The sequence below is a fragment of the Aristolochia californica genome, unplaced genomic scaffold (assembly GCF_029961685.1).
Source record: "Aristolochia californica isolate CCGP_79_NKW_82.1479 unplaced genomic scaffold, dmAriCali1.0.hap1 SCAF_13, whole genome shotgun sequence".
Taxonomy (NCBI): domain Eukaryota; kingdom Viridiplantae; phylum Streptophyta; class Magnoliopsida; order Piperales; family Aristolochiaceae; genus Aristolochia; species Aristolochia californica.
The window spans coordinates 24,743,192-24,766,727 of record NW_027181804.1 but is presented as its reverse complement, the minus strand read 5'-3'; the positions used below and the strand labels follow the sequence as shown (position 1 = coordinate 24,766,727).

The following is a 23,536-nucleotide window of genomic DNA, read 5'->3' as shown; positions in this document are numbered from 1 at the left end:
CTATTTTTTACATGTTTCTTCAGTTAAAAAAAGGACTTGTTTGACAATAAAATGGAAATTTTATTTAACTAACCATTTTTAATAAAATATTTATGAAAATAACCAACTCAAAAACTTTTTTAACAAAATATTTATGAAAATGTCCTCGGGAAATTGTCTTTTGATTGGATCCCAATAGAAAAATTCCTCTCAAAGTACCCACTACACTCCCTTGGCTCCTAGATATGTCATTTCAATTTCTAAAGTCAACTAGAAAGTGAAGATGAGGCCAAAAGTGGCCAAGGAGAATGAGACGACAAGAAGAGCGGAAAAAAAACAGTAGAGATGGCAGCAAGGGAGATTAACAAATGCTAGAAGGCGTTGCTCACAAGAATTAAAGCATGACAGGAGCTGATTTAATATCCAGGAGACCATATATCTGCTATGGTCTGGTGTGAGGCCAGTGCTTGCTCATCTTCACTGTGAAGCTTCCCCCAAGATTCTCAACCAGCGAGGTAAAGCAACCAATGGAGGTCATCGAGTTTTGATCAGTTTTTTTAAGTGAGAAAAGATTATTTTAAGCATCCGATCAAAATTGAGCTAAATGAGAGATTAAATCATCCAATGGCAAAAACAAAGATTGAAGACTGCTCGTTTTTATTATGCATAATAAATTTGTGATTTCCTACAACTAAAAAATAGGGGACAGTGGCATATATAGGCCATTTACAGAGACATGGGACTGCTAATCCCTTTTGCAAATTATGCTTAAAACCTTCAGATTCAGCTGTGCTTAGCAGGCAGCCTGAACCACCAGATTTTTAGAGACATCTTTGCTGCAAGTGCCAGCACCCAAGACTGCATCTGATACTTCAATCGCGCAGCTCGTCTTCCCAAGGCAAGCCTGCATTATACAAAACATGGTTGGTCAAAGAAAATGGAGAGAAAACCACTTTTATAGAAGGAAACAGTAAGGATATATCATTGCCTTTTGTACTGCAGAGAGAGCAGTCTCCGACGCGCAAGTGACTTCACTGAATGACCCACATGAACCAGAAGCATCCCCGTAGCTGGCGAACTGAATCTCAGAGAAGGTGCGGCCTCCTGTGCAGGACAGCTCTAATGTCTTCCCTTCAGGGACAGAGGCACAAGCAGTGCCAACAGTGACAGTACGGAAGGACACTTCTGCTGGGTTGCCTCCAAATTCTTCAAACAATGTAATGACGTTGTTATCTGTTTTGAAGAAGGAACGAGGGACGTGGTACCTGGTCGAGAATTTGACAATACAGGAATTAGAAGATCAAACTAGTAAACGAAGAAGAAAACTGGGTTGATCATGAACTGTTACCATTGCTGAGAAGAAGCACCACAACCAGTTGTGCATTTCCATGCTGCATAGTTTCCCTTGTAATCACAGGCAGGGCAGCCATCGGTTTGGACAGAGAAGTTGGCCCAATATCTTCCGATGCTGTGGCCGTTGATCCATGCGGCACCCTTGCCCATGCTACCCAAATCCACAACGACTGTCTCTGTGCCCAAGGGAGCTTTGAAGGCAGCCTAGAAGCAAAAATCTCTTTAAGAAGGAAGACCCCTCGAAATATTTCCTACTGAGTAGACAATCACTGTAAGTGGTAATTCTGTCATACCTTATACCAAACCATCAACCTATTTGTGGGAAGATCCTCTGAGTGCCATGATTTATCAATGGGAGCAGTGTCTGAGTAGAGCTCCTTGTCTTCACCATCCAGACCAATCTAGCATTCTCTAAATTTTAGTTGAATTATCTAAATTAGAGATGCTCATTGAGAAGGAAAAGGAAATACCTTGTAAGACCATTTGTTTGATGACAAGTCTATGGTGTTGTTCCCATTGATCAACATAACTGGGCCACCAACAATTCCAGCAACGGCTTTTTCGAACCTCGGACCATAGTTCTACTCCAAGAATGTAAAGTTTCAAGGAATTTGGTATAAAATAAAATTGAAAACAAGATAAAAAAAAAAAGGTTAAATCGACGAACCGGTAAGCCAACTGTTGCACTCAATATTGAAATGTAATTCTTTCCTTTCTTCAAATGGTGCTGAACTGGTGCTTCAAATACAAATTCGAAGGAATCACGGAGACGATACTGGGTGCCTACAAATCTTCCATTGACAAAGGCATGTAGACCATGTCCTGTAGTGTTTACATGAACCTTGGTATCCTGACTGAGTAGTGGGCTACCTTCTGCTATGTCGACACTGCAAATAAATATAAGGATGTCAATTTGCCTCCTCGGTACAGAAAAGAGTTAACAAAAAAAAAAAAAAACAAGGAATTTGAAATAGTTACCTCGTGGTGTACCACAAATAATCACTAGCATCCATAGTAGTTGAAACTTGCTCAAGGAGTTTATTTGCAGTAAGATCAACCTTCTTTCCAGTGGCCACATCCTTGAACTGTTCAGCTTTCCATACCCATTTGATAGCTTCAGGCTGATTTTCGGCCTTATTGGCTTTCTTCTCCATCAGGGATGATTGAGTTGTAATCTTTGCGGTGTTGTGGACTACTTGCTTACAGTCAGGAAGAACACTAACAGACCAGCCAGGAAGATGATACTCATTTCCTTCAAAGTAGACAGTGGCATCGGTCATGTTTACATTGCTAATGAAACATCCAGCAGTGTCTTCGTATTGATATTTGGTGGCCTAGAAGAAAACCAACCAAAGAAAAAATTTCAAGTAAAAATGAGCAATCTCTATTGAAAAGTGATAGCCAAACAAAAGCTTATCATACCCAGACACCATTTCCATGGTCAAAGCTTGTCCTCACGCCATAAGTCACTTGTTTCTCCATGGACAGGATAGCTTCATGGAGTTGCTTCAAGTGACCCCATTTGGGTTGCCTCACATTGCCTATAATTCAATTAAAAACTATTAGCAGCCATTTAAGATAAAAAAAGATGAAAACAATTAAACCTACCGTATTCGTCGAGAGGTGCGTCGTAATCATAAGTTGTTGTGATGTATGGACCTCCACTTGAGCGACCAAAGTTGGTTCCACCATGGTACTAGAGAGAATTAAAAAAAGTATGTCAATAGCATCAATGTGGTACACAACTAGTAATCGTTGTGCATAAACTAACCATGTAATAATTAGTGAAAGTTCCACTCCTCTGGAAAAACCGGGCAACAGCATAAGCCACATCTTCTGCAGGCCTATGTGGGTCACTTGCTCCCCAATTCTTGTACCTGTAAATGTAAATGGTGGAATCAAACCATGTAGAAGCAGTGCCTGAATTTAACTGATTCATGAAGAAGAATTTTAACTAACCAGCCACTCCAGTTCTCAGTCCACATCTTTGGAATATTGGGAGTCTTTGGTGTCCAGTTATCACAGTAGTAGCCATTGCATGTACTGATCTGTTTCCAGTAAGAGGAAATTAACTACCCCTTATCTGTTTGCAGGAAGAGGAGAAAGCTAAACAAAAACCATAAAATTTACTTACTAGTGGAGCTGGAGCATCGTCCTGCTGACACATGATCCATGGGATACCAAGGTTGTAGGATTCAGCAAGGGAAGCGCACCACTTTACATATTTTTTACCTGCATCTCCGAATGCCCACTGGATGTTTCCGTATTCGTTCTCAATCTGTTCCATTAATAAAAACAATCCCATCCGTCATCTCCAATGCATAATAGCTTCTAAACCCTAATTTTTATGGATGCAAACTATGACCTGAGCCAGAATGATTGGCCCTCCTTGAGGTGCGAACAGCTTCTCTTGCTTCATCGTCTCCACTATAAGAGTCGTGAAATTTTGCATTTCATTCTGCCAAACACAGTAGACATCTTTGTTAACCACATTTCATTAATCAAAACGAATAGCAAAAGAAAATACATTACCTTGTAAACGGCATTGTCTGTTCTAAGCTCAACTCCGGGCAACTGCTCCAGCCAAATAGGGAATCCTCTGCGTTTACGACAATTTTTTTTTTATTTTTATTTAAAAAAAAAAAGTGAATGGGACGAAAGTGAATGCAAGTCAGGAAGCAACTAAAGGTCTGTTAATTACCCGTAGTTCCATTCTGCGCAAACATAAGGACCAATTCGAAGAACAGCATACAACCCTGCTGCATGGACGGTCTTCATGAAGCGAACCAAGTCAAGGTGGCCTTGGAAGTTATACTGTAACCAGTAGAACATTTTCTCAGCAACTAATTCACATATTGATGCTTATCAAAAAAGTTTCGTGTGTGCTGTACTATATAGTATACCTCACGGCGACGAGGCTCATGAGCATTCCAGAATACGTAGGTCTCGATGGTATTCAGACCACCCTCTTTAGCTTTCTGCATCAGCTCTGGCCACATCTGGAAAAGCAACCAAACAAATTTTTATTTCGATCGTCACAAAAAGTTTTGCAGTTCATCGACGGAATTTAAGAACAACCCATACCTCTGGTGTGCTTCTTGGGTAATGAATCGCACCGGAGATAAGAAGACGCCGCTCGCCGTTGATCAAAATGGCAGTACCGTCGTAGGAAACATCAGTAGCCACACATGAAAGAGTAAAGAAGCAGAAACTGACGAGAGCTAAAGTAATAAACTTGAGACTCGCCATTGCAGAAAACTAAAGAGGGTGGGTGCAGAGCTCATGAACGCCTTCCCTTTATATAAGCCAGCTCAATCAACTTCGAATTCGAAAAAGTGATAGATAGTCATCACTCCGGTTAGATAAGACTCTATATGATATAAGAAGATTTTTGAGGAAAAATCGGAATTTCAAATATGGGAAGATAAACCGGTAACAGATAAATAAGATAAACTGGTTCTCTTCAGATATGATCAAATTTAAAATTTATAAAAAATGATAATAAGATAAAACCATAAAATTTGTAATCTTCCAATCGTCTTCCTGCCCCGTTCATTGCATGGCGAGGAAGACGACCCAGCCTGACCGACGTGAGTTGCGCTGGCAAACCGATTGATAAATTGGGTCGGGTTGGGTCGGGTGGGGTTCCAGTAAAACCCGACCCTATGCCCACCCCTTGGCAAAGGTTTCTTTCTTTGGTTTTTATGTTAGGGAATTTTATTTAACTAACCATTTTTACGTATAGGCTTTGGGAATACCAAACAACTAAGGGTTAATTTTGTATGTGGGTTCCATCGAGGTAGCACATTACGACCATGTGTAGGTATTTTTTTTAGTGCCTTTTAGAAAACAAACCTTAATTGTCTTTTAGACTTTGACCCCACAATCATAGTCACATTAGTGATATCTCCAAGGTTATACTGCAACTCTAGACTCTGGTATAATAGCCTCGATATCATTAAGGTAACACACCAACCTCATATTAGCCTCGATATCATTACGGTAACACACCAACCTCATATCCAGTGCAGTTGAGCACCTACTTCATAGAGATAGAACGTACATTGAATTTGGTATTCCTACTAGTCACTTGTTCAGTTTATTTTTTCTCATTGAACCTTTGTCCTGAGATCTCCAATTATATGGGTTGGGTTGCCATTAACGAAGACTCAAATAATTAGCTTTAATCCCATCCCCCTTGAAGCATACAATATTTGTCCTCTCAATAAGCACTTGGTTAGATTATTTTCTAAGTTTTCCATTGATTTAATATACCTCAGGGTTATAACTTCAGCAGATGTGTGCTTCCTCAAAATTTTATATTGAAGTTCAATATGCATAGATGACTTTGAATTGTGATTTTTATTTTTAATTTTCATTATAATCGTTTGATTGTCACAATTAATTAGGATAGTTGGAATTGGCTTATCCATCATAAAAATGTCTGATAATAGACCCCTAAAAGTCATTTAGCTTCTTTGTCAGTCAATTCTAAGACTACCATGTTGGCCTCCTTAGTGGATCTGGTAATCAAGGTCTGCTTGGAGGATATTCACACGACAACACCATCACGTAGTGTAAATAGAAAAACCACTTATCAGAATCAGAAATCCAATTAGCATCATTATAATCTTCTAGTATAGTAGGAAATCCATAATAGTATATTCCATAATTAATGGTACCTTTCAAATTTTTAAGAAGTCTTTCAAAAGCATCCTAATGAGTTTTATCGAGGTTTTTTGTATACCTACTCAATCTTCCTACGGAATAAGAAATATTTGGTCTAATATAGTTTGATAAATACATTAGACTTTTAAAGATTTGAGAGTACCTCATTTGAGAAACACAATCCCCACCATTCTTCTTTAATCTTATACTAAAATTATATGGTGTGCTAATTGGTTTACAACTTTCATATCCGAATCATTTCAAAACTTTTTCACATAATGAGATTGACTTAAAATAATATCATTTTTATTTTTTATTATTCTGATTCCTAAAATTATATTTGCTAACCCTAAGTCTTTCACGTCAAAATTATCAGTAAGATATTTCTTTACCTTTAGAATTTTGACATTTTCATTTCCAAAAATTTAAATGTCATTTATATAAATAAAAAAATAATGAAAGACCAATCGTATGATTTCCAATACACACATTTGTCAAAGTTACATATATTGAAACCATAAGAAAGGATTATCCTACCAAAATTTTCATACCATTGCCTAAGAGCATATTCTCTTGACTTGAAACTAGAAAGTTTTTTGGCTACTCCATTTAAATTTCTTCCTCTATTTGTCATTAAAAAGGTAATTTTAACATACATTTGATGGATTTCGAGGTTATATGATGCAACCAATGCAATAAAGACTTGAACTGCAGTTATCCTAGCAATTCGAGAATAAGTATAAAAAAAGTCAATTCCTTCTCTTTGACTAAAACTTTAACAACTAATATACTTTTGCATTTTTCTATGGACCAATCAAGATTACATTTTCTTTTGAAAATCCATTTGCATTTGATTGGTCTAGATTCTGGAGGTAAGTTTGTCAATACCCATACGTGGTGTGACAAAATTGAATCCATTTCACTTTTTAGTGTTTCCTCTCACAATGATGCATCACTAGATTTCATCATTTCTATGATGAATGTATAAAAATCATCTCCTATGTCTTTTGTTTCGCCTAACTTGAGTTTGTGGCATTATGGCGTCTAGAAGTTTCTCCTACTTTAAAATTTCTCTTTTCTTTCATAAGAAATACATTTCCAAAAAACACAACATCATCGAATTTTTAATAGTATTTATGTAAATTTCAGGTAAATCTGAATGTACTACTAAGAACCGATATGCATTGTGGTTTTTCGTATATCATATGAAAGTTGCATCGTAAGTTTTAGGATTGAGCTTCGTCATCTTGTTAAAATTAATTTTAACTTTTGCAAGGAAACCCCAAACTTTAAATTACTTAAAAAACTAGGTCTTCTACCCTACCATAACTCAAATGGTGTTTCCCCATTATCCTTGTATGGTATACAATTAAGTATTTTATATGCTGAAAATAAAACTTATCCCAACAAATTGTTGGGAAGACAAGAACTAGACAACATAAAGTCATTCATGTCAAAAAAAAAAAAAAAAAATCCTTTTCAGCAATTCCATTGGACTGGAGAGGAGTCGTGATCTCATGTATGATTCCATGTTCCTCACAAAATTTTCCAAATTCTATAAAATTATTCTTGTCCTCTTTTTTGCCCAAGTGTTTTAATTATTTTTTGTGTTTGATTTTCAACTTCTAATTTGGAAATTTTAAATGTATCTAACTATTCATCTTTAGTCTTGATTAGATAAAGATAGCAATATAGCAATATGTTGATATATCATCTATCAAGGTAATAAAATACATTTTCTTCCTGTTATCAAACTACCACTTATCTCACATATCTGACAAATTATCTCACTATGTATGAGCTCTAGTAGATCAAATGCTTCACTTGTTGACTTAAATGGCTTTCTAAGTTGTTTTTATTAGACACATATCTCACATTTATTTTTTAAATTATATTATTTTTAGGTATTAAATTTAAGTTTACCGTTCTTTTTAAAGAGTTTATATTTATGTGTCTAAGTCTACTATGTCATAAGTCAAAAGAATCAACTAACGTGACATACGAACAAATGTTATTCTCATGACTACTCTTAGTAGAAATTACATTTAACCTTCCCTACAAAAGATCCACCTTTGGTAATTACAACCTTATCTGACTCAAACACTAATTTGTAGCCTAATTAACTTAGAAGAAAAATGATAACAAGTACATTTGGCACGTACTGCACATTGTAGAGGGTAACAGTGTTCCTAGATGTAAACTTCAACGGCATTTCTCATTTACTGATCACTTGAGCATCACTGAAGTTGCCCATTGTCATAGTTCTCCATTTGACCTTCTGGTAGGAAGAAAAAAGAGGAAATATCATTAAAAAAATGGACAATTGCTCCCGTGTCAATCCACCATATGGCTAGATTAAAGTGACCTGATTTTCCATAAACACAACGGGCTCTCTTATTTTGTTTCTTTTGAATCTTTTGTTTAGGTTTACCAAGATGTTTCTTGGGTTTCTTCTTTTCGTAGTCTTCTTAGATTCTATCAAATTATTTTTCCACCTACTTGTGAACCATTACCCAAGTTTTTTTACGTATTTTTCGTCAATCTGAATTAAAACTAATACTTCATCTAATGAAGGATGTTTTCTTTTATGCTTCATCTAGAGTTTGAAGTTTGACCATGATGGTGGAAGTTTGATTCTTGTCATCTATAAGAATACCCTTGGTGATGATCTTAACAATAATATTTTGAATATTCTTTACTTAATCGATCACTATTTTTCCATTTACCATCATGTAGGTAAAATAGTCTCCTACAAAAAACTTCTATTTAGACTCAATTTCTTGCTCGTACTTTGTGTCCAAAGTTTTTATAAACCTCTCAAAGTTTTAGCATCAAAACATGTCATATAAACTGTTGTTAAAGGCTCTAAATCAATCCACAAAACAAATAATCATCTTTTTTAATTTTTTTATTTAGTGCCTAATTTTTCTAGTTCATGGTCTTGTGGGCTTCTATTCTAACTAGTGGTTCATTCACAACTACATAGAACAACTCTATAGTTGTTAACCAATATTTCATTCTTCCATATATGGGATTGGGTTTCAGTGTTTTACTCAATGAGTTGTTAGATACAACAACCCTTTTGCCCTCCTCGACATGCATATTAATGAGATAGGCCCACAAACTCTACATGACTTTTTCTGACTACTCAAACTGGATTGAATATAGAATTTTTCCTCATATTCTCTAAAAATACTTGAACCTTCTCAAGAACACGAAGAACATTTCCCTTGTTTTCAAAAGACTTTCAAAACTCAGAATTTCTTAGTTTTTATCTCTCACAATCTGTAGCGTTTATAGAGGTTTCTACCCCTTGGAAGGAAAATCACATAAATCAAGAAAGATATTCGAAAGATATTCACCTTCTATACTCGGGAAACATGACATGCAAGAGCACAAGACTATTGATATATATATCTTTCACTTTTGACAGCTTCAAATGGGGTTCTGCTCATACGAATTGATATCAAGATTCTGTTTTTCGCAGCTTCACATACTTGTCACTAAATCATAGGCGACCATCTCTTAATCGCGCTCTCCCCTTGAAAGCATCGCGCCTACCCTGACTGACGATCCCAGACATAATTGCGCAACTCCGATTGCCCATCGGATATTATCACCTCCTCTGCACGGCCACCATCTTCAACAGGTATTCTTCGCACCCTGGAATTCATTCTCGTGGTTGAAGGGAGAGCCCATCCACCCTGCCTATTTTGCCTGCTGGAACCCGCTCCAACGCCTGCCCCACAGCCACAATTATCAGAATTGCATGTCACGGATCACCCAGGAATCCCATAAACCTGCTATCTCTACTACATCTGCTATATAGTAGCAGATAGTGGAAGTGACAGATGAAAAAGACCAAAAATTCCAACAAATAAAAAACATGGTGACAGAGTACGAATCCAATAACCCCCACTTACCCATATTGCGATTCATATCAAATCCTTGGTCCCAACCAGGTAGATGCTTCTGTGCATTCCCCCTCCAAGTTTCCTCGAATCGATCAAGTTCATCTACACAAAAACTACATCTCAGTCCAATTGGCCCTGAAAAACTCATTAATTTCGATTAGAAACATGGACCTACCCTCATTCAGATTATGCAACGCTTGCATTGTATCCACCCTCCCATCAGAATTTAGCTTCCTTGTAAGCGTATGTCCCTGAAAATACACAATCAATTACTGGATAACATAAAGGACTTCTGCGAGGATTCAGATCAACAGTGACATAAGTTCATGCTACCTTTTCATGGATTCCTTTGGAGATCCTGTGTGTTGCCTTCCCAGTGGTCGTATCCGCTTCTTTGCTCTCCGCCATGACAACCTACTCAAGAGCCAAACGAGTACTATGAAAATACAAAACCAGGCCAAACAAGACACGAAACTTATCCAGCAAACTAGTCTCTCCAATTACCCCGTCACCGCCCATCCTCCTGGTTGAAGAGGAAGTATAATACGCTCCATTCACACCACCATAAGTCACAGTGGAGCTCTGGAAGCTGAAAGACCGTGGCTGAGTCTGTCCTTTTTCATTTCTATTATAACCGTGTCTCAACTCACTGTGCTTACTCTTCTTTTCTGCAAGGAAAGAGGAAATTTTCAGAACAACATCGTTGGATTAAGAAATGAAGCATGACACGAGATGATCGACTATCATTTACCTTCATTTAGGTCATCTGGGTCCTCAACGAAAGGTTCTTTACTTGGCCTAGAATGCTTTCGAGGATTATCTTTCTTCTCGTTGTCGCCTTTGTCTCCTTCATCATCAGACGATATCTCCTCGATAATAGGTCCTCTTGAGTTATTGGACGGAGGAGGCTGATCTTCAATGAGCCCAGACGGAGTCGGCTCACCAAAAAAGCTTCCTCCATCGCCGAACAAACTACTGCCAAACAATCTAGGAGGAGGCTGATCTTCAATGAGCCCAGACGGAGTCGGCTCACCAAAAAAGCTTCCTCCATCGCCGAACAAACTACTGCCAAACAATCTAGGAGGAGGCTGATCTTCAATCAGCCCAGACGGAGTCGGCTCACCAAAGAAGCTTCCTCCATCGCTGAACAAACTACTGCCAAACAATCTAGGCCCGAACATGCTAGAGCCTAACATGCCTCCAAAGGGTTGTGTAAAGAAAGGATCATCGAAAGGGTCTCTTCCGCCGAAGAAGCTCGACATTGGGTTTCGGCGATCCCCAAAACCAGTGAAGGGGTCACCAAAATCAAAAAAAGGACCTCTGCCTCCTCTGCCCCTTTGCATTTTATCTCAGTTCCTATGTAGGAAAGAGCGGCATGTCAAAACAGAACAAAATCCGAGATGAACATAAAATGCATGAAAGAAAGCTTCGTGTGATCAACATAACAATCAGTAAGTCGGAATTAACGAAGTAGAAATACGTCGTGACAACGAAAGAACCCATACAGTACCAAATGAACAAAGATCGCATACAAAACAACGTCATCCAAACTGGAAAAGACAAGAGAAAAAAAAGAAACCCTAGCAAAGGCCTAACACGTTAAAGGCACATTCACAAAACTAACCGCCTTTCGCCAACAAAAAAAAAGAAATCTAATCAACCAGAATCAAACTAAAACAGGCAAGATCACAAACAAACAGAACATAAATCCAATTCTAAAGAACAATCAGATAATTTTAAAAAAGAAAATTCCGATCCAAGGAAAAGGTTACAACAAAATTATCACAAATTCAGTTTAAAATATGCAGCCAGGAAATCGCACCTTTTCTTTTTTCCTCCGCAAACAAGAAGGACGATCTGCGCTTAGAAATAGGAGCCTGACCGTCGGCGTTACCCTCTATCTGTAGCAGAAGTTTGCCAATTTGGCTCAGGAGCAAATAGAAGGCGACCGCCCGGGTGAGGAAATATCTGCGAGAGAGATGGGTAAGCGGCAGTGAAGGGGAGGGACCTTTCTAGTTTTCAGCGGAACTCGGGAGCACACGTGTCATCTTGCTTATGTGTTGTTAATGGCAAAATGGGAGCGATTAGGCGAAATGAGAAGAGAGAGAAAGAACAGGGACGAGAGGCAAGCGCGAAAGTCGAGTGGGGATCTTAGTCTTCATTTGCCTCTTACCCGGAAGTTTTTTTTTCTGGTTTTTTTTAACCTGTAAGACATTATTAGGAGACTTTTCGTTCGTGTGAAAGTAATTAGCCTTGGGTTGTTTGAGATTCAGGAAATGCTTCTTCAGAAATGGTCTTTGGATGTATATTACTAACCTTTTACAGTGTATTTATGAACAGACCTGGCTCCAGCAAATTTCCGAGAAATCAAAACTACCATGATACAGATATCGTCATTTCTCCTAATCCCCCACCCTATGATTCAAACAACATATGAAACAAAAATCAGCTCCCAAGTTAAAACAGTTAAAAAAAGGCTCCCATGAGTTGCGCCAGTTTTCATTTCTTCAGGGCTATTTAGCTTCTCCAACTAAAAGGAGCTAAGAAGCTGTAGTAGCATCGGTTTCTTCTCGATCCTGGAAATGGTCAGTTTGTAGAATTGTTTTGCTTTTTCATGTGACCCTTTTGTGAGTGAAGGAGTTACTGTTACGAGACGGTCAAAACTCCTGTGCATCCAAGTCTGGCTTGGACGGATACTCAAGGCCCTGTAGTGCTGGCATTCTCCGCAGGTCTTCTTCGGAATACGCTGGGATGAACCAGTATCTCTTGTCTGCTCCAAAAACCTGGTATCCCAATATATGAAAATCAGAAACCTCGTAAAGTAAAACCTCTCAGTTAATCTTCAGAGAAGCCAACAAAGTTCAAACATCAAAATGGGGCAACAATAAATACATCAATTGGGGTCTGTTAGGGACCCACGGAAAAGAAAAAAAAAAAAGAAATAGGAGAGAAGGGTATTTTCTGTTGTTTAACAGCTGAGAATCATCGAGAAAAAAGAAAAAAATCTAGTTAATAAATTCTCTCACAAAATGATGGAATTTGGGGAGAAAAAAAAAAGAAATAGAAACTTGAGTGAAAATTTTAATCATAAAAAGTTTAAAATTTACTAATTTTTTTTCTTTTTCTTTTTCCATGTATATCCAAACAAGAAAAATTATATTTCTCTTCCGCTTTCTCTCTCATTTTCTATAGGCATCCAAACAAGTTTCTTTTCTCCTTCTTTTTCTCTTTCTCTTTCTTTTTTCTCCACTTTCTATGTTCCAAACACAACCTAGGTATTGCAGGGAAGGTGGAAATCCAACACCAGTTTCATTACTAGTACTAGGCATAAAAGACGAGAATTTTACATTCTGTTTATAGCAATGGGCTATCAACAAGTATTATTGAAGTCATTTAAGCAAGCTATAAGCTCAGCAAATAGCCAATTAATTTAAAGAAAAAGGCAAAAGGAAAAAATAAAGATATTAGTAAGAGTCAAATGTCAATATAAATAACCACAATTTGCATGAGCACTGGATGCATGCACTAACCTGTTCAAAGTTCTTTCTTCTACCGAGGTCGTACCGCCATTTCGGTGTAGTCTTCTTTTCATAAGCCTATGGAAATGATTTTGCATCAATCCTTACTTTTAAAGCAATACAATTGACAGCTACCAAAAAGATTTGAAAGAAAAAGTCAATAGTAGAAATTACTAACTTCAATTGTTGTAGTGTTACCAGCCACCAATGAACAATGCATGATGAGGAACCCCATCACACTTAGTGCAAATGCTAAGTTTAGCACTGGACAACATCAACAAAAATTTTAAAATAGCAAAAGAATGGTCATAAAAGCAACTAAAATAAAATAAAGAGAAAAGGATATCCTTACCAAATGCAAGAAAAGTAGATGCAAGGCTTCCTGGAGTTCCAGGGATCTCTCCATCGCTGAAGAAGGCTATAAAATGTGGCAATAACGACAATGTGACAAGACTCGTCTCAAGAAATGTGTAAAACTGTATGGTGGTCCCATGAAGAGATGAAAAAAAAAAAAAACCAAATATCAAAAAAGATACTGAATTCAAGATAAAATGAAGATGATGCAAAGCCAAAAGAAACTAAAAAATGTACCATTAGCCAGAATTTGTGTACCTATATACACGCTAGTCACTAAAGGGACATATTTGGATTCACAGAAAAGTAACACTAAAAGCAAAATCAAAGATGGTCCACCCCAGATGCATGCAAGTCAAGAGAGAGTATCTTAGACAAAAACACATGATACACCTAATTAGGACAAGAATAAACAATAGTTTTCACTGATTTCCTAACATGATGAATTAGAAGACTTTTCAAATATAAAAGTTGAGAATGAGGAAAGAAAAGGTATTTGCTGATGGTAAATAAAGGTGTCAGAGAAGCAAAGCATAACCTAATTTCTCTGCAAAAATGATCTTCTCTCGGAAGCCCTCTCTCATTTAACTAACATCTGGAAATGCTTTTTTCTTTCTGTGTTTCCCTTTTATTCAATAGCCACATTGTTGTGTTTATTCATTACATATATCAACAATCCAGGTAACAACAACAAATATTTCAAAAAAAAATGTGCAACTATAATATCAGATATAAAGCAGAAAAAAAAAACGTACAATCTCTCATGACCAACAGAACCTGTATCTGAAAAGCAATTTGCACACTAGCAATGCTTACATATTTCTATATCCTACAACCCCATCAGACAAAACTAAGACAGTAGTGAACATCAAATTAGAAAAACGGGCAGTACTTGAGAAGAAATTGTCTTTTTCTAGAGGAAATATACACACCAGTAGGATTTTAGCTCAATCAATTCATTTTAAATTGGGCTCATATTAAATTATAATTTTTTCTATTTTTTAATAATCACTGCCCCTTTGAGACATCTAAGGCCAAAGATTACACCACATTACATCTATCCTAACCCCTAAGCTATGAAATCTCTCAACAGGTCATCCTGCATGCTAATGGTTGGACATTACAAAGAAATCTTTTCTTTACCATTGGCTATAGATTTGTTTGGTTTCTTTGCTCCTAAATGATCCTTTGTCAGTTATTTGAGGCAAGATTTCCCGGTACTTCCTTCTTTTTCAAGCTAATAGCACATTCTTTTCCGAAAATCAAGAAAGAAAAGGAAAAGGACATAAAACAGAACAAAAACAAATATATACCATTCAAAAGTTCAAAGTTAATGAGATTTGGCCACAATTTATGGTCCTCTCTAGAGCTCCTCATTGATCAGTCACTCTACTTCTGAATAAAAAAAGAGCGGCACTTTTGGTGACTCACATTTGGAGGAAGTCCTAGATGTCAGTGTCTTTAGATATCTGACCATTCAACTTATAAAGAGAGTCTAATTCAAAAGCATGGGCTTCTATAAATCAAGAAATGACATAACTACAGGTCTGAAAGGTTCCAGCCAAGACATAAAAAAAAAAAAAAAATTGAGGGAAACTCTGAAGGACAATTGTAGAAGCACAAACTTCAACTTGGCTAACAGAAAGAACAGCCTGAACAACCGTGATAAGACAGTATGACAATGGCCACATAAAAAAAGTAGACATAAGACCCTCACTTTACACAAGAGTATATTAACCTATTAATTCTTAAATCTTGGTGGTCAGTGCTGCTTCCTGCCAAATGCAAGAAGCTATAGATGCAAAGCCAAAAACAGATTGTCATGGTCCCTCCAGGAATGGTTATTCAATGATAAGAAAGAATAAACCTTCTGAGGTTCACTGGGTCCTATCTCCAAAAGAATCAGGTTTTTGAATTTAGTAAAAACTAAGATGAGACATTTAGATCATCCATACTAATATGAGACGGCTAAAAGAGAAACACCAAATGTGCAATGGTTTAAGGTGTGTTTGACATAAGAAATTGTCCATACGATCACTGTTGAGACTCCCAATCAGAAATTATGTGTTTAACATAGTAAGCTCCAAAATTAATTGGTGGTTAAACACCAAGCAACACAATGAACACCACATCACTTGATTTTTATTGTACACTAGGCACACATTAATCCTGAGGTACCCATGCTACTAATCTTGTTTATCTAGGTAATATTTATATATTCAGGAACTCAGATGTAGGATCATTCCAAACTCAGAATCCACACATCTGTAGGCATCCCAGCCCAAGGACTCAGGACAATGTTTCAAGATGCCTTGCATGATTATTTAATTAGTTAAAAAAAATAAAAATCAGAACATCAATTGAGAGATGATAAATGAAAATGCATTCAATTTGCAGTTTATACTCTATATTCTATGTTCTTATCTCTCTGAATTTTTTTCAAGGATTGAACCGAGGATCCCACAAGGACACAGATTTAAATATTAAATAGTTTTGGAGTTGTAACCTCAAATCTGATCTCAGATGGACCTAGATCTAGTGTCAGTTAATACTAATCAAAGCTAGCTTCATTCATACAATGCCCCAACTATGCCCAGTTTACAGCTGTAATCATATCTTTTGGAGCAAGGAGACACACCAGTCAGTATTGGCTATTTGCTTTGACGGCCCAAAACTTGGCTCCTAATGGCCTGCAGTGGTATTTAATTATATTTGAGTACTGCATGTTTTTGTAGAAGTATGTTAAGACTCTTAATGCCCAACATTATTTTGAAAATATATTTTGAAGCAATTTATCTCGGTTTCTCTTGCTTGAAACTTACTTGCGCCCCCCCTGGTGCCACTGGCCTATCGCTGATTGTATTGCTAACATTGTGTCATCCATTCATTGTAATTGGAACCTCGTTTCTAGATCAGTCAATTCTTTGGCTAATAAATTGGCAAAAATCGGAACCTCCCAGCAATCTCTCATTGTTTGGGAAGGCTTCCCCCTCCACAACACCCCCCCTGTAATCTGCTCATTTTAACTTCTCTTAATAAAATTCAGTATCATTTCACAAAAAAAAAAAAAAAAAAAAAAAAAAAAAAAAAACACTGATGAATCTCTTCTTAAAGCTAAAACAATGGAACCACTTCGATGCTTGGCATCTATCTGAGCTAAAGTAGCATGAAAACAGTAGTATCAGCTGCTTCATAACTGTAGCCTCACATTGATTTACTGGGAAAAAAACTTAGAAGCAACGGAGCACTGATTAAATTTCATTTTCCTTTCATTAGTTTGAAAAAGTCTTTCTGAATCAAGATCTTTCAAGCAACAATTTCTTAATTAAGTTGCTTGAAGCTCTCTGCTCTTTCAAATCATGTTGTCTAAACACAAAAGACAATATATCAAAAAATATAAAAACATTGTACAGGTTGTCTCAGTAAAATAAAAAGAACTTTGAGATCCAATGTAGATTTTGCAAGTGAAATTTGACTGCCCTATTGTGCCATAGTAGCTGCAGAAGCTTTCCATCCACCAAATCTGTTTTAGTTTCTTCTTCTTCTTTTTTTTGTTACTCCAGTATGTGAAATTCTCCGCAGGTTTAATGCCTATTGTTATGTATTTTTCTATTCATGTCAAGAAATCGTGTGTTATTTAAAAGAAGGAATCAACAAAACAAATATACCATCTCCCTACATCAAATGATAATTCAGAATCTATATTCAATTTATATGTTAACTTTCACACTATTACTTTGGTCTTGGATCTGTCCTGACAAACACCCTGTTTAGTCAGTATAAAAGGACACATAAAAATTAAAAAACAAATAAAAAAATTTGTGTGCCATCAATGTCATTGTGTGTATTAACTACTTAACTAATCGACTATAAATTTTGTAAATAACATAAATGCCAAAGATAATAAACTTAATCCAACTGACCCAGATGAAAATAATTGAAGAATTTATAAATATCAGGTTATGTGCCAGAGGAATATACCAGGAAAAGAAGAAAGTACTTGTAATTCAAAGCCCCAACACAATTGACAACCCATACACAGTGATGGTCCATCTTGAGCACACACCTCCCACCTACAACCAAGAAGGCCTACAATCAGATGATGCACTCTTTTCATTCTTTCTCAACAAATTTTAGAGCAAGTTAAAAAAGTAAGGGTGACTATCTAAATGAACTTACAAACAGAACAGTGATGACAACGAGGAGGCTTCAACTGGTTACACTTTCTGCAGTACCTAATTCTCGGATTAGCAGTGTCCGGAAATGGTGCTCCGGGCTGGGACCCAGCAAACTCCGGACCCGTCAAGGGAACAGTTTCACTTCTCTCCTCATCCAAAACGGGCCTCCAATTCGGAGGCACACCCCCTGGATCCGTAAAAACCACCGAAAAGTAGCTCCACAGTAACATCACCAACTGCAAAATTCACTATTTCAGGAAACTCTTCACCCAAAACCCAACCCACCCAGAAGTACTTTACACCACAACAAGAAATGGCAAATTTACCAAGCAATGGAAGGCAAGCAATAAGGCGAAGGCGTAAACAGAATCAAGACCCCCGTTCGACAACAGAGGCCCATAATTAGTGAATACCACGGCGTAGTACGTAACACTGACGACACCAAGAACCAAGAGGATCATGATCGAGCCCAAACCACGTAAGGCCGTGCAGAATTTGAAGACGTTCCACGCCATGACGGCGCCGGATCTGTGCATCGTGTACTGAAATGAAGGGAAGAAAAAAGAGAGAAAGAAAGAAGTAAATTGTGCTTTTTGTTCTCTGCGTACCTAAACCTATCTGAAACAAGGGTTAGGGGTTTGGGGAGGGTTTGATCACCTGGGAATCTGGAAATTCCCGCAGGGGGTGTGAAATTCCGTTCCCAGAAGCTCCAAACGAATGAAATGTGTCACTTCTCACATAGAGCAAGAGAAGAAGAGAAGAAATTATTTTCCTAATGTATAGATTTTGTTTTTTTTTTTCTCAAAAAAAGGAAAAATGAAGATAGAACGAGGAAGCGAGGCAGAAGCAGAAATGAGATTAGAGTGAAAAGGAGATACATATTTAACTTTATTAAATGCTCGTTGCTGTTACAACTTTCCATCGAGAAATCAAAGTACACGGCTCACCGTTTCCAAATTCCAAGCTTCCAGATTCCAACGACTACATCTTGCCGGGGAGGCGGGGCCCGGGGCAAAGTCAGACGCTTCAAACGTCAGCGATCGAAGGAGGAGGGGGGAAGGATTGTACCGCCCCACCCCCTTGCTTTGAAATAAACATCTGAGACATGGCTTTATCCTTCATTAACAACAAATGGCTGGTAAGAAAAAAGAATAAAAAACCAGTTAAAAATCCTTCACTGGGAATGACAGAAATCCGATTATTAATGAACAATATTTATTATATGGCATCGAAATGATCGAATTATAAAGAAAAAAGGAAATTTTAGATAAGTTCACGATTATTTCTTAAATCTTGAAACTGATTTCCGCAATGATCTCACCATTTGTGGATTAAACATCAAGATCTTCCTTTTTCCACAAACAAGTAGCAAAAATTCTAGAAGAGGCGAGGCCACACCTCCTTTTCTCACTAGTTTCCTTGTCCCTTCCTAAGCCATGTATAAAATAATAAAAGGGAAGGGGGGAGGGAAGGGAGGAGAACTGTTCTTCTCTGCCCCCTTTTGTCGTCCTCAATCGGTGTATAGGTCTCCCTACCTCTCTAGCAAAGATGGACTGAGAAAGGTAGTTGCCCCCTTCCCTATTTCTTTATCTTGTATGAGAGAATTTCTATGAGTAAATTCACTAGTCTAAAATCCACCGATTAAACCACCAAATTCGGTCTAATTAACTGAATTTTGACCTCGGATTAATCAAATTCATACTGACTAGTCCAAAATCAACTGATTGAACCACCAAATCCGGCCTAATTAACTGGATTTTGACCTCATTTCATGCAAAGGACCAATCAAATTCCTCTTTAGAACATGTTTAAATAATGTAGGGGAGAATTCCTCTCAAACCATTATGAACAAACTGTCTAGTTTAAAATCAATTGATTGAACCACCAAATTCGACCTAATTAACTGGATTTTAACCTCATTACAGGCAAGGGACCAATCAAATTCCTCTCTAGAGCATGTTTAAATGTAGGGGAGAATTCATCTCGAACCACTATGAGCAAACTGACTAGTCCAAAATCAACAGATTAATTCAAAATCAACCCACTGAACCAACAAATTTGGTCTAATTAACTAGATTTTGACCTCATTTCAGGCGAGGGAGCAATCAAATTCCTCACTAGGGCATGTTTACATGTAATGGAGAATTCCTCTCATACCACTATGAGCAAACTAACTAGTCCAAAATCAACTAACCGAAACTAACAAATCCGGCCTAATTAACTAGATTTTTACCTCATTTCAACCAAGGGAGTAATCAAATTTCTCACTAGAGTATATTTACATGTAGGAGAGAATTACTGGTAGACCACAATAAGCAATCTGACTAGTCCAAAATCAACCAACCAAACCAAAAATTTTGGTCTAATTAATTGGATTTTGACCTCATTTTAAGCGAGGGATCAATCAAATTCCTCTCTAAAGCATGTTTAATATAGGGGAAAATTCCTCTCAAATTACTATGAGCAAACTGACTAGTCCAAAATCAACTAACTGAACCGGCAAATTCGGCATAATTAACTAGATTTTGACCTCATTTCAGGCAAAGGACCAATCAGATGTCTTAATTGACCAATCAAAACCTCTTTTTCTATCTCCCTCAAAAAAAATTAATGTGAGTCATGTGTGACTCACATTTTGTTGACACGTAAAAGATTTTATTTTTCGTAACTTGCCTGAAAATCGTGACATCAATGGATTAAAAAGCCATCTAACCTTAGAAATATGAAACGTTTCCACATCATAATGGGTTGACAAGACCTTAAAACAATGGTTGACATCGATTTCTAACCACCACAGCAATCTAAATATGAGCTCTCGAACCACTTCATTGCAGTTCACATAATTAGACTTAATTAACCTTATTTAAAGTCTAAAAATTACGAAAGCTATCTTGTCAAAACTGTAATTAATTGCTTCATTTTGTCTTATCTGGGCTACTTACTCGACCTCACATTCAACTTACCCTCTTGAGGAGATATACGTAATTTCATACACTTTAGGGGGGTTCTGTATGGATAAACCGAAATCTTTGCCACAGATCTGATCTCTTCCGGGTATCCCGTATCGAAATGTCGACCGTCCACGTGGACCATGATACAGAGAATCCAAACACTAACACGTGAACTGGAAGGCCACGAGACACGAGTCACAATTTGACAACTCAGAAAGTGGGCCCCACTTCTCCTTTTCCATCTCCCTTCATTAAATCCTTTCACATGTCCAGAACACATTAAATCTTGGTGGTTGGGTAGCTCTCTGGACCATAAATACCATGCGAGTCTTGCTTTATTGCCTGATCCCCACCCTCGCGGTTTTCGCTTTCGCCTGAGAAGGTCAAATGGCCTTGATATCAGAGGGTCAGAGAGACGCCATGGAAAAGACAAAATACCATGCGAGTCTTGCTTTATTGCCTGATCCCCACCCTCGCGGTTTTCGCTTTCGCCTGAGAAGGTCAAATGGCCTTGATATCAGAGGGTCAGAGAGACGCCATGGAAAAGACAAAATTAAACTCGGATTGTTTTTTCTGTTTTTGAACCCAAAATGATCTTCGGATGAAAAACCGCAGTGCGGAAGGAATTGCTGAAGATGAAAGGGAAATTTTCCACGTTTGTCATATATCAGGTTTTGGAAATCTCTCAGGAAATAATGAATCAGTGAATCGTTTTGAACAAATCATGATGGCGTCCTCGTCTTCGAAAGCTTCTTCGCCTCTTCCTCCTCTGCCTTCGCCTCGGTCGCCTTATGTACTTCTCTTGTTAATCTCCATTGGTTTGTTTTTTTTCTTCTTCTTCTTCGGTTCTTGCGTTGTTTTTTGTCTTGATGGTTCAAATTACAATTGTTGACAGTGCGGAATGAGAGAAGAAGGGGGAATAGAGGCTGGGAGGATGAGTTCGAGTGTTGAGAGAAGTGCGGTGCCTTCGAAACACCATCCCACGCCGCTTCATGCGTCTTCTCGACGGGCCTCGGATGCGTATGACGATGTCTATGATGACCGGGTGGTTTCCTGTAACAAGTGCCGCCCTAACACGCGGGAGAAGATTTCGGTCGTGCCTGTTGACGGCAGCGGAGGTCAGAAGCGTGTTTCTTCTATTTCGAGCCCGATTTCGAGTGGGCTCTTTAAGTCTATCTTCTCGTCGTTAACTAGGAAAAGTCCTAAATCCGGCGTCACTTCGTCCACGGCACCGACGGCGGCGTCGGCGAGGGAGGAGCAGTGGAAACTGGCTGTCACGGAGCTCTCTCACAAGCTTCTTCAGGCCACGAGGAAGAGAGACGAGGCGGTGCTTGAAGCGTCGAAGTTGAAATACTCCATGGCTGAGCTTGAGAAGAAGCTCAACAAGCTTGAAATCTACTGCGACGATCTCAAATCTGGCCTTGAGCTTTGCAACTCCTCCCCGTACCGATTACCGTACAATCCAGCGAAGACGAAGGGACTCGAGAATAAGGAGCAGGTCATCGAGCCGTTCCTCCTCTCCGTCGCCGAGGCTCGAACCGCTGTGCGGCATTTAAGCCGATTTCTCACACTTCAGCTTCGGCAGACCGGCGGCAAGGTTTTCGAAAGAATCACTGCCCTTCTCCAGCCTTACGAAATCAAAATCTCTATCTCTAGAAACCCTAGGAGCCTGCTCTTCTACTTGGAAGCCCTTCTCAACCGAGCTTTCTACGAGGATTTCGAGTCCATAGGGTTTCAGAGGAACGGCTCGGCTTCGATCCTCAACCCGATCGAACAGTGTGAAGCGAATTTCTCTTCATTTACTGCCCTCAAGGGGCTCACCTGGGACGAAGTCTTGAACAAAGGCACCCGGCATTTCAGTGAAACATTCAGCAGGTCCGCCATTCTCATTCTAAACAATTACTATGATTCTATATCCAATTATCCATCGTTTCACAATGGTTATCTTCCATTATCGACTCAAATTCTCACTTGGACTTAAAAAAAAAAAACGAAGCAGATTCTGCGATCGGAAGATGAGCGAGATCGTGGCGATGTTGGGTTGGAGCCGAGCGTGGCCAGAGGCGCTGCTGCAGGCGTTCTTCGTGGCGGCAAAGAGCGTGTGGCTGGTGCACCTGCTGGCTTGCGCGGTGCACCCTAGCTTGCCAATCTTCCGAGTAGACAAGAGTGCGGAGTTCGATGGCGTGTACATGGAGGACATGATAGTCGGGGAAAAGGTGAAGAAGCTGATGCCCACGACGGTGCGAGTTATGGTAGCACCCGGGTTCTTCGTCTTCAACAGCGTCGTCAAATGTAAAGTGCTTTGCAGGTACGACCAACAAACAACCTGATGGATTATTATCCATTACTGTTGCTTGTAGATATCTCCTTCCTTTTTAGATTAAAAACAAGGAGTTGATCGGATTGAGGAAGAAAGGAAGAAACAGCTGTGAGATTTGAGGTTTTGGGTATGAGAAAAAGTCTTCTATTTGATCCCAGATGGGTTTGTGTCGTCTCCTTCAATTCAACTTCCATGATTATGACACTTTCAGTATCTTTGATAATAAATAAAATCAGGAAACTTAAATACACCTTTTGTACTTCGTCTTTTTCATTATAAAACGTTGATGGGATACCGATTG

At 38.3% G+C, this 23,536-nt stretch overlaps 4 protein-coding genes across 9 annotated transcripts; 1 reads left to right on the top strand and 3 right to left on the bottom strand.

Moving 5' to 3' along the window:
- Positions 1-772: 772 nt before the first annotated feature.
- LOC137947731 (beta-galactosidase 15-like) lies at positions 773-4,581 on the bottom strand. The gene is made up of 17 exons (XM_068793501.1): positions 4,417-4,581; positions 4,236-4,331; positions 4,034-4,146; positions 3,865-3,931; positions 3,698-3,790; positions 3,467-3,610; positions 3,292-3,380; positions 3,104-3,209; positions 2,941-3,028; positions 2,755-2,873; positions 2,311-2,666; positions 2,000-2,219; positions 1,803-1,913; positions 1,626-1,733; positions 1,328-1,536; positions 968-1,244; positions 773-883 (listed from the first exon to the last, which is right to left on the bottom strand). Exons 1-17 carry the CDS (start codon positions 4,579-4,581, stop codon positions 773-775), a joined length of 2,472 nt encoding a protein of 823 aa, XP_068649602.1.
- Positions 4,582-9,233: 4,652 nt separating this feature from the next.
- On the bottom strand, positions 9,234-11,988 carry LOC137948047 (uncharacterized). Its single transcript, XM_068793968.1, has 7 exons — positions 11,737-11,988; positions 10,666-11,270; positions 10,419-10,582; positions 10,248-10,328; positions 10,090-10,165; positions 9,924-10,016; positions 9,234-9,739 (listed from the first exon to the last, which is right to left on the bottom strand). The coding sequence occupies exons 2-7, from the start codon at positions 11,255-11,257 to the stop codon at positions 9,558-9,560; spliced, it is 1,188 nt and encodes a 395-aa protein (XP_068650069.1). The 5' UTR covers positions 11,258-11,270; positions 11,737-11,988; the 3' UTR covers positions 9,234-9,557.
- Positions 11,989-12,243: 255 nt separating this feature from the next.
- LOC137948031 (probable protein S-acyltransferase 14) lies at positions 12,244-19,338 on the bottom strand. Of its 6 annotated transcripts, none has more exons than XM_068793939.1 (9): positions 19,286-19,338; positions 18,912-19,099; positions 18,291-18,506; positions 17,966-18,200; positions 17,768-17,859; positions 13,785-13,908; positions 13,611-13,696; positions 13,445-13,510; positions 12,244-12,697 (listed from the first exon to the last, which is right to left on the bottom strand). In XM_068793939.1, the coding sequence occupies exons 3-9, from the start codon at positions 18,498-18,500 to the stop codon at positions 12,572-12,574; spliced, it is 939 nt and encodes a 312-aa protein (XP_068650040.1). In that variant the 5' UTR covers positions 18,501-18,506; positions 18,912-19,099; positions 19,286-19,338; the 3' UTR covers positions 12,244-12,571. The 6 variants fall into 6 exon arrangements, with proteins under 6 accessions (XP_068650040.1, XP_068650043.1, XP_068650041.1 ...); XM_068793942.1 differs by having other exon boundaries at positions 18,291-18,492; XM_068793940.1 differs by lacking the exons at positions 18,912-19,099; positions 19,286-19,338 and adding an exon at positions 18,622-18,851.
- A 2,013-nt stretch (positions 19,339-21,351) lies between these two features.
- Positions 21,352-23,463, top strand: LOC137948639 (IRK-interacting protein-like). Its single transcript, XM_068794753.1, has 3 exons — positions 21,352-21,708; positions 21,811-22,790; positions 22,915-23,463. Exons 1-3 carry the CDS (start codon positions 21,517-21,519, stop codon positions 23,243-23,245), a joined length of 1,503 nt encoding a protein of 500 aa, XP_068650854.1. The 5' UTR covers positions 21,352-21,516; the 3' UTR covers positions 23,246-23,463.
- Positions 23,464-23,536: the final 73 nt, after the last annotated feature.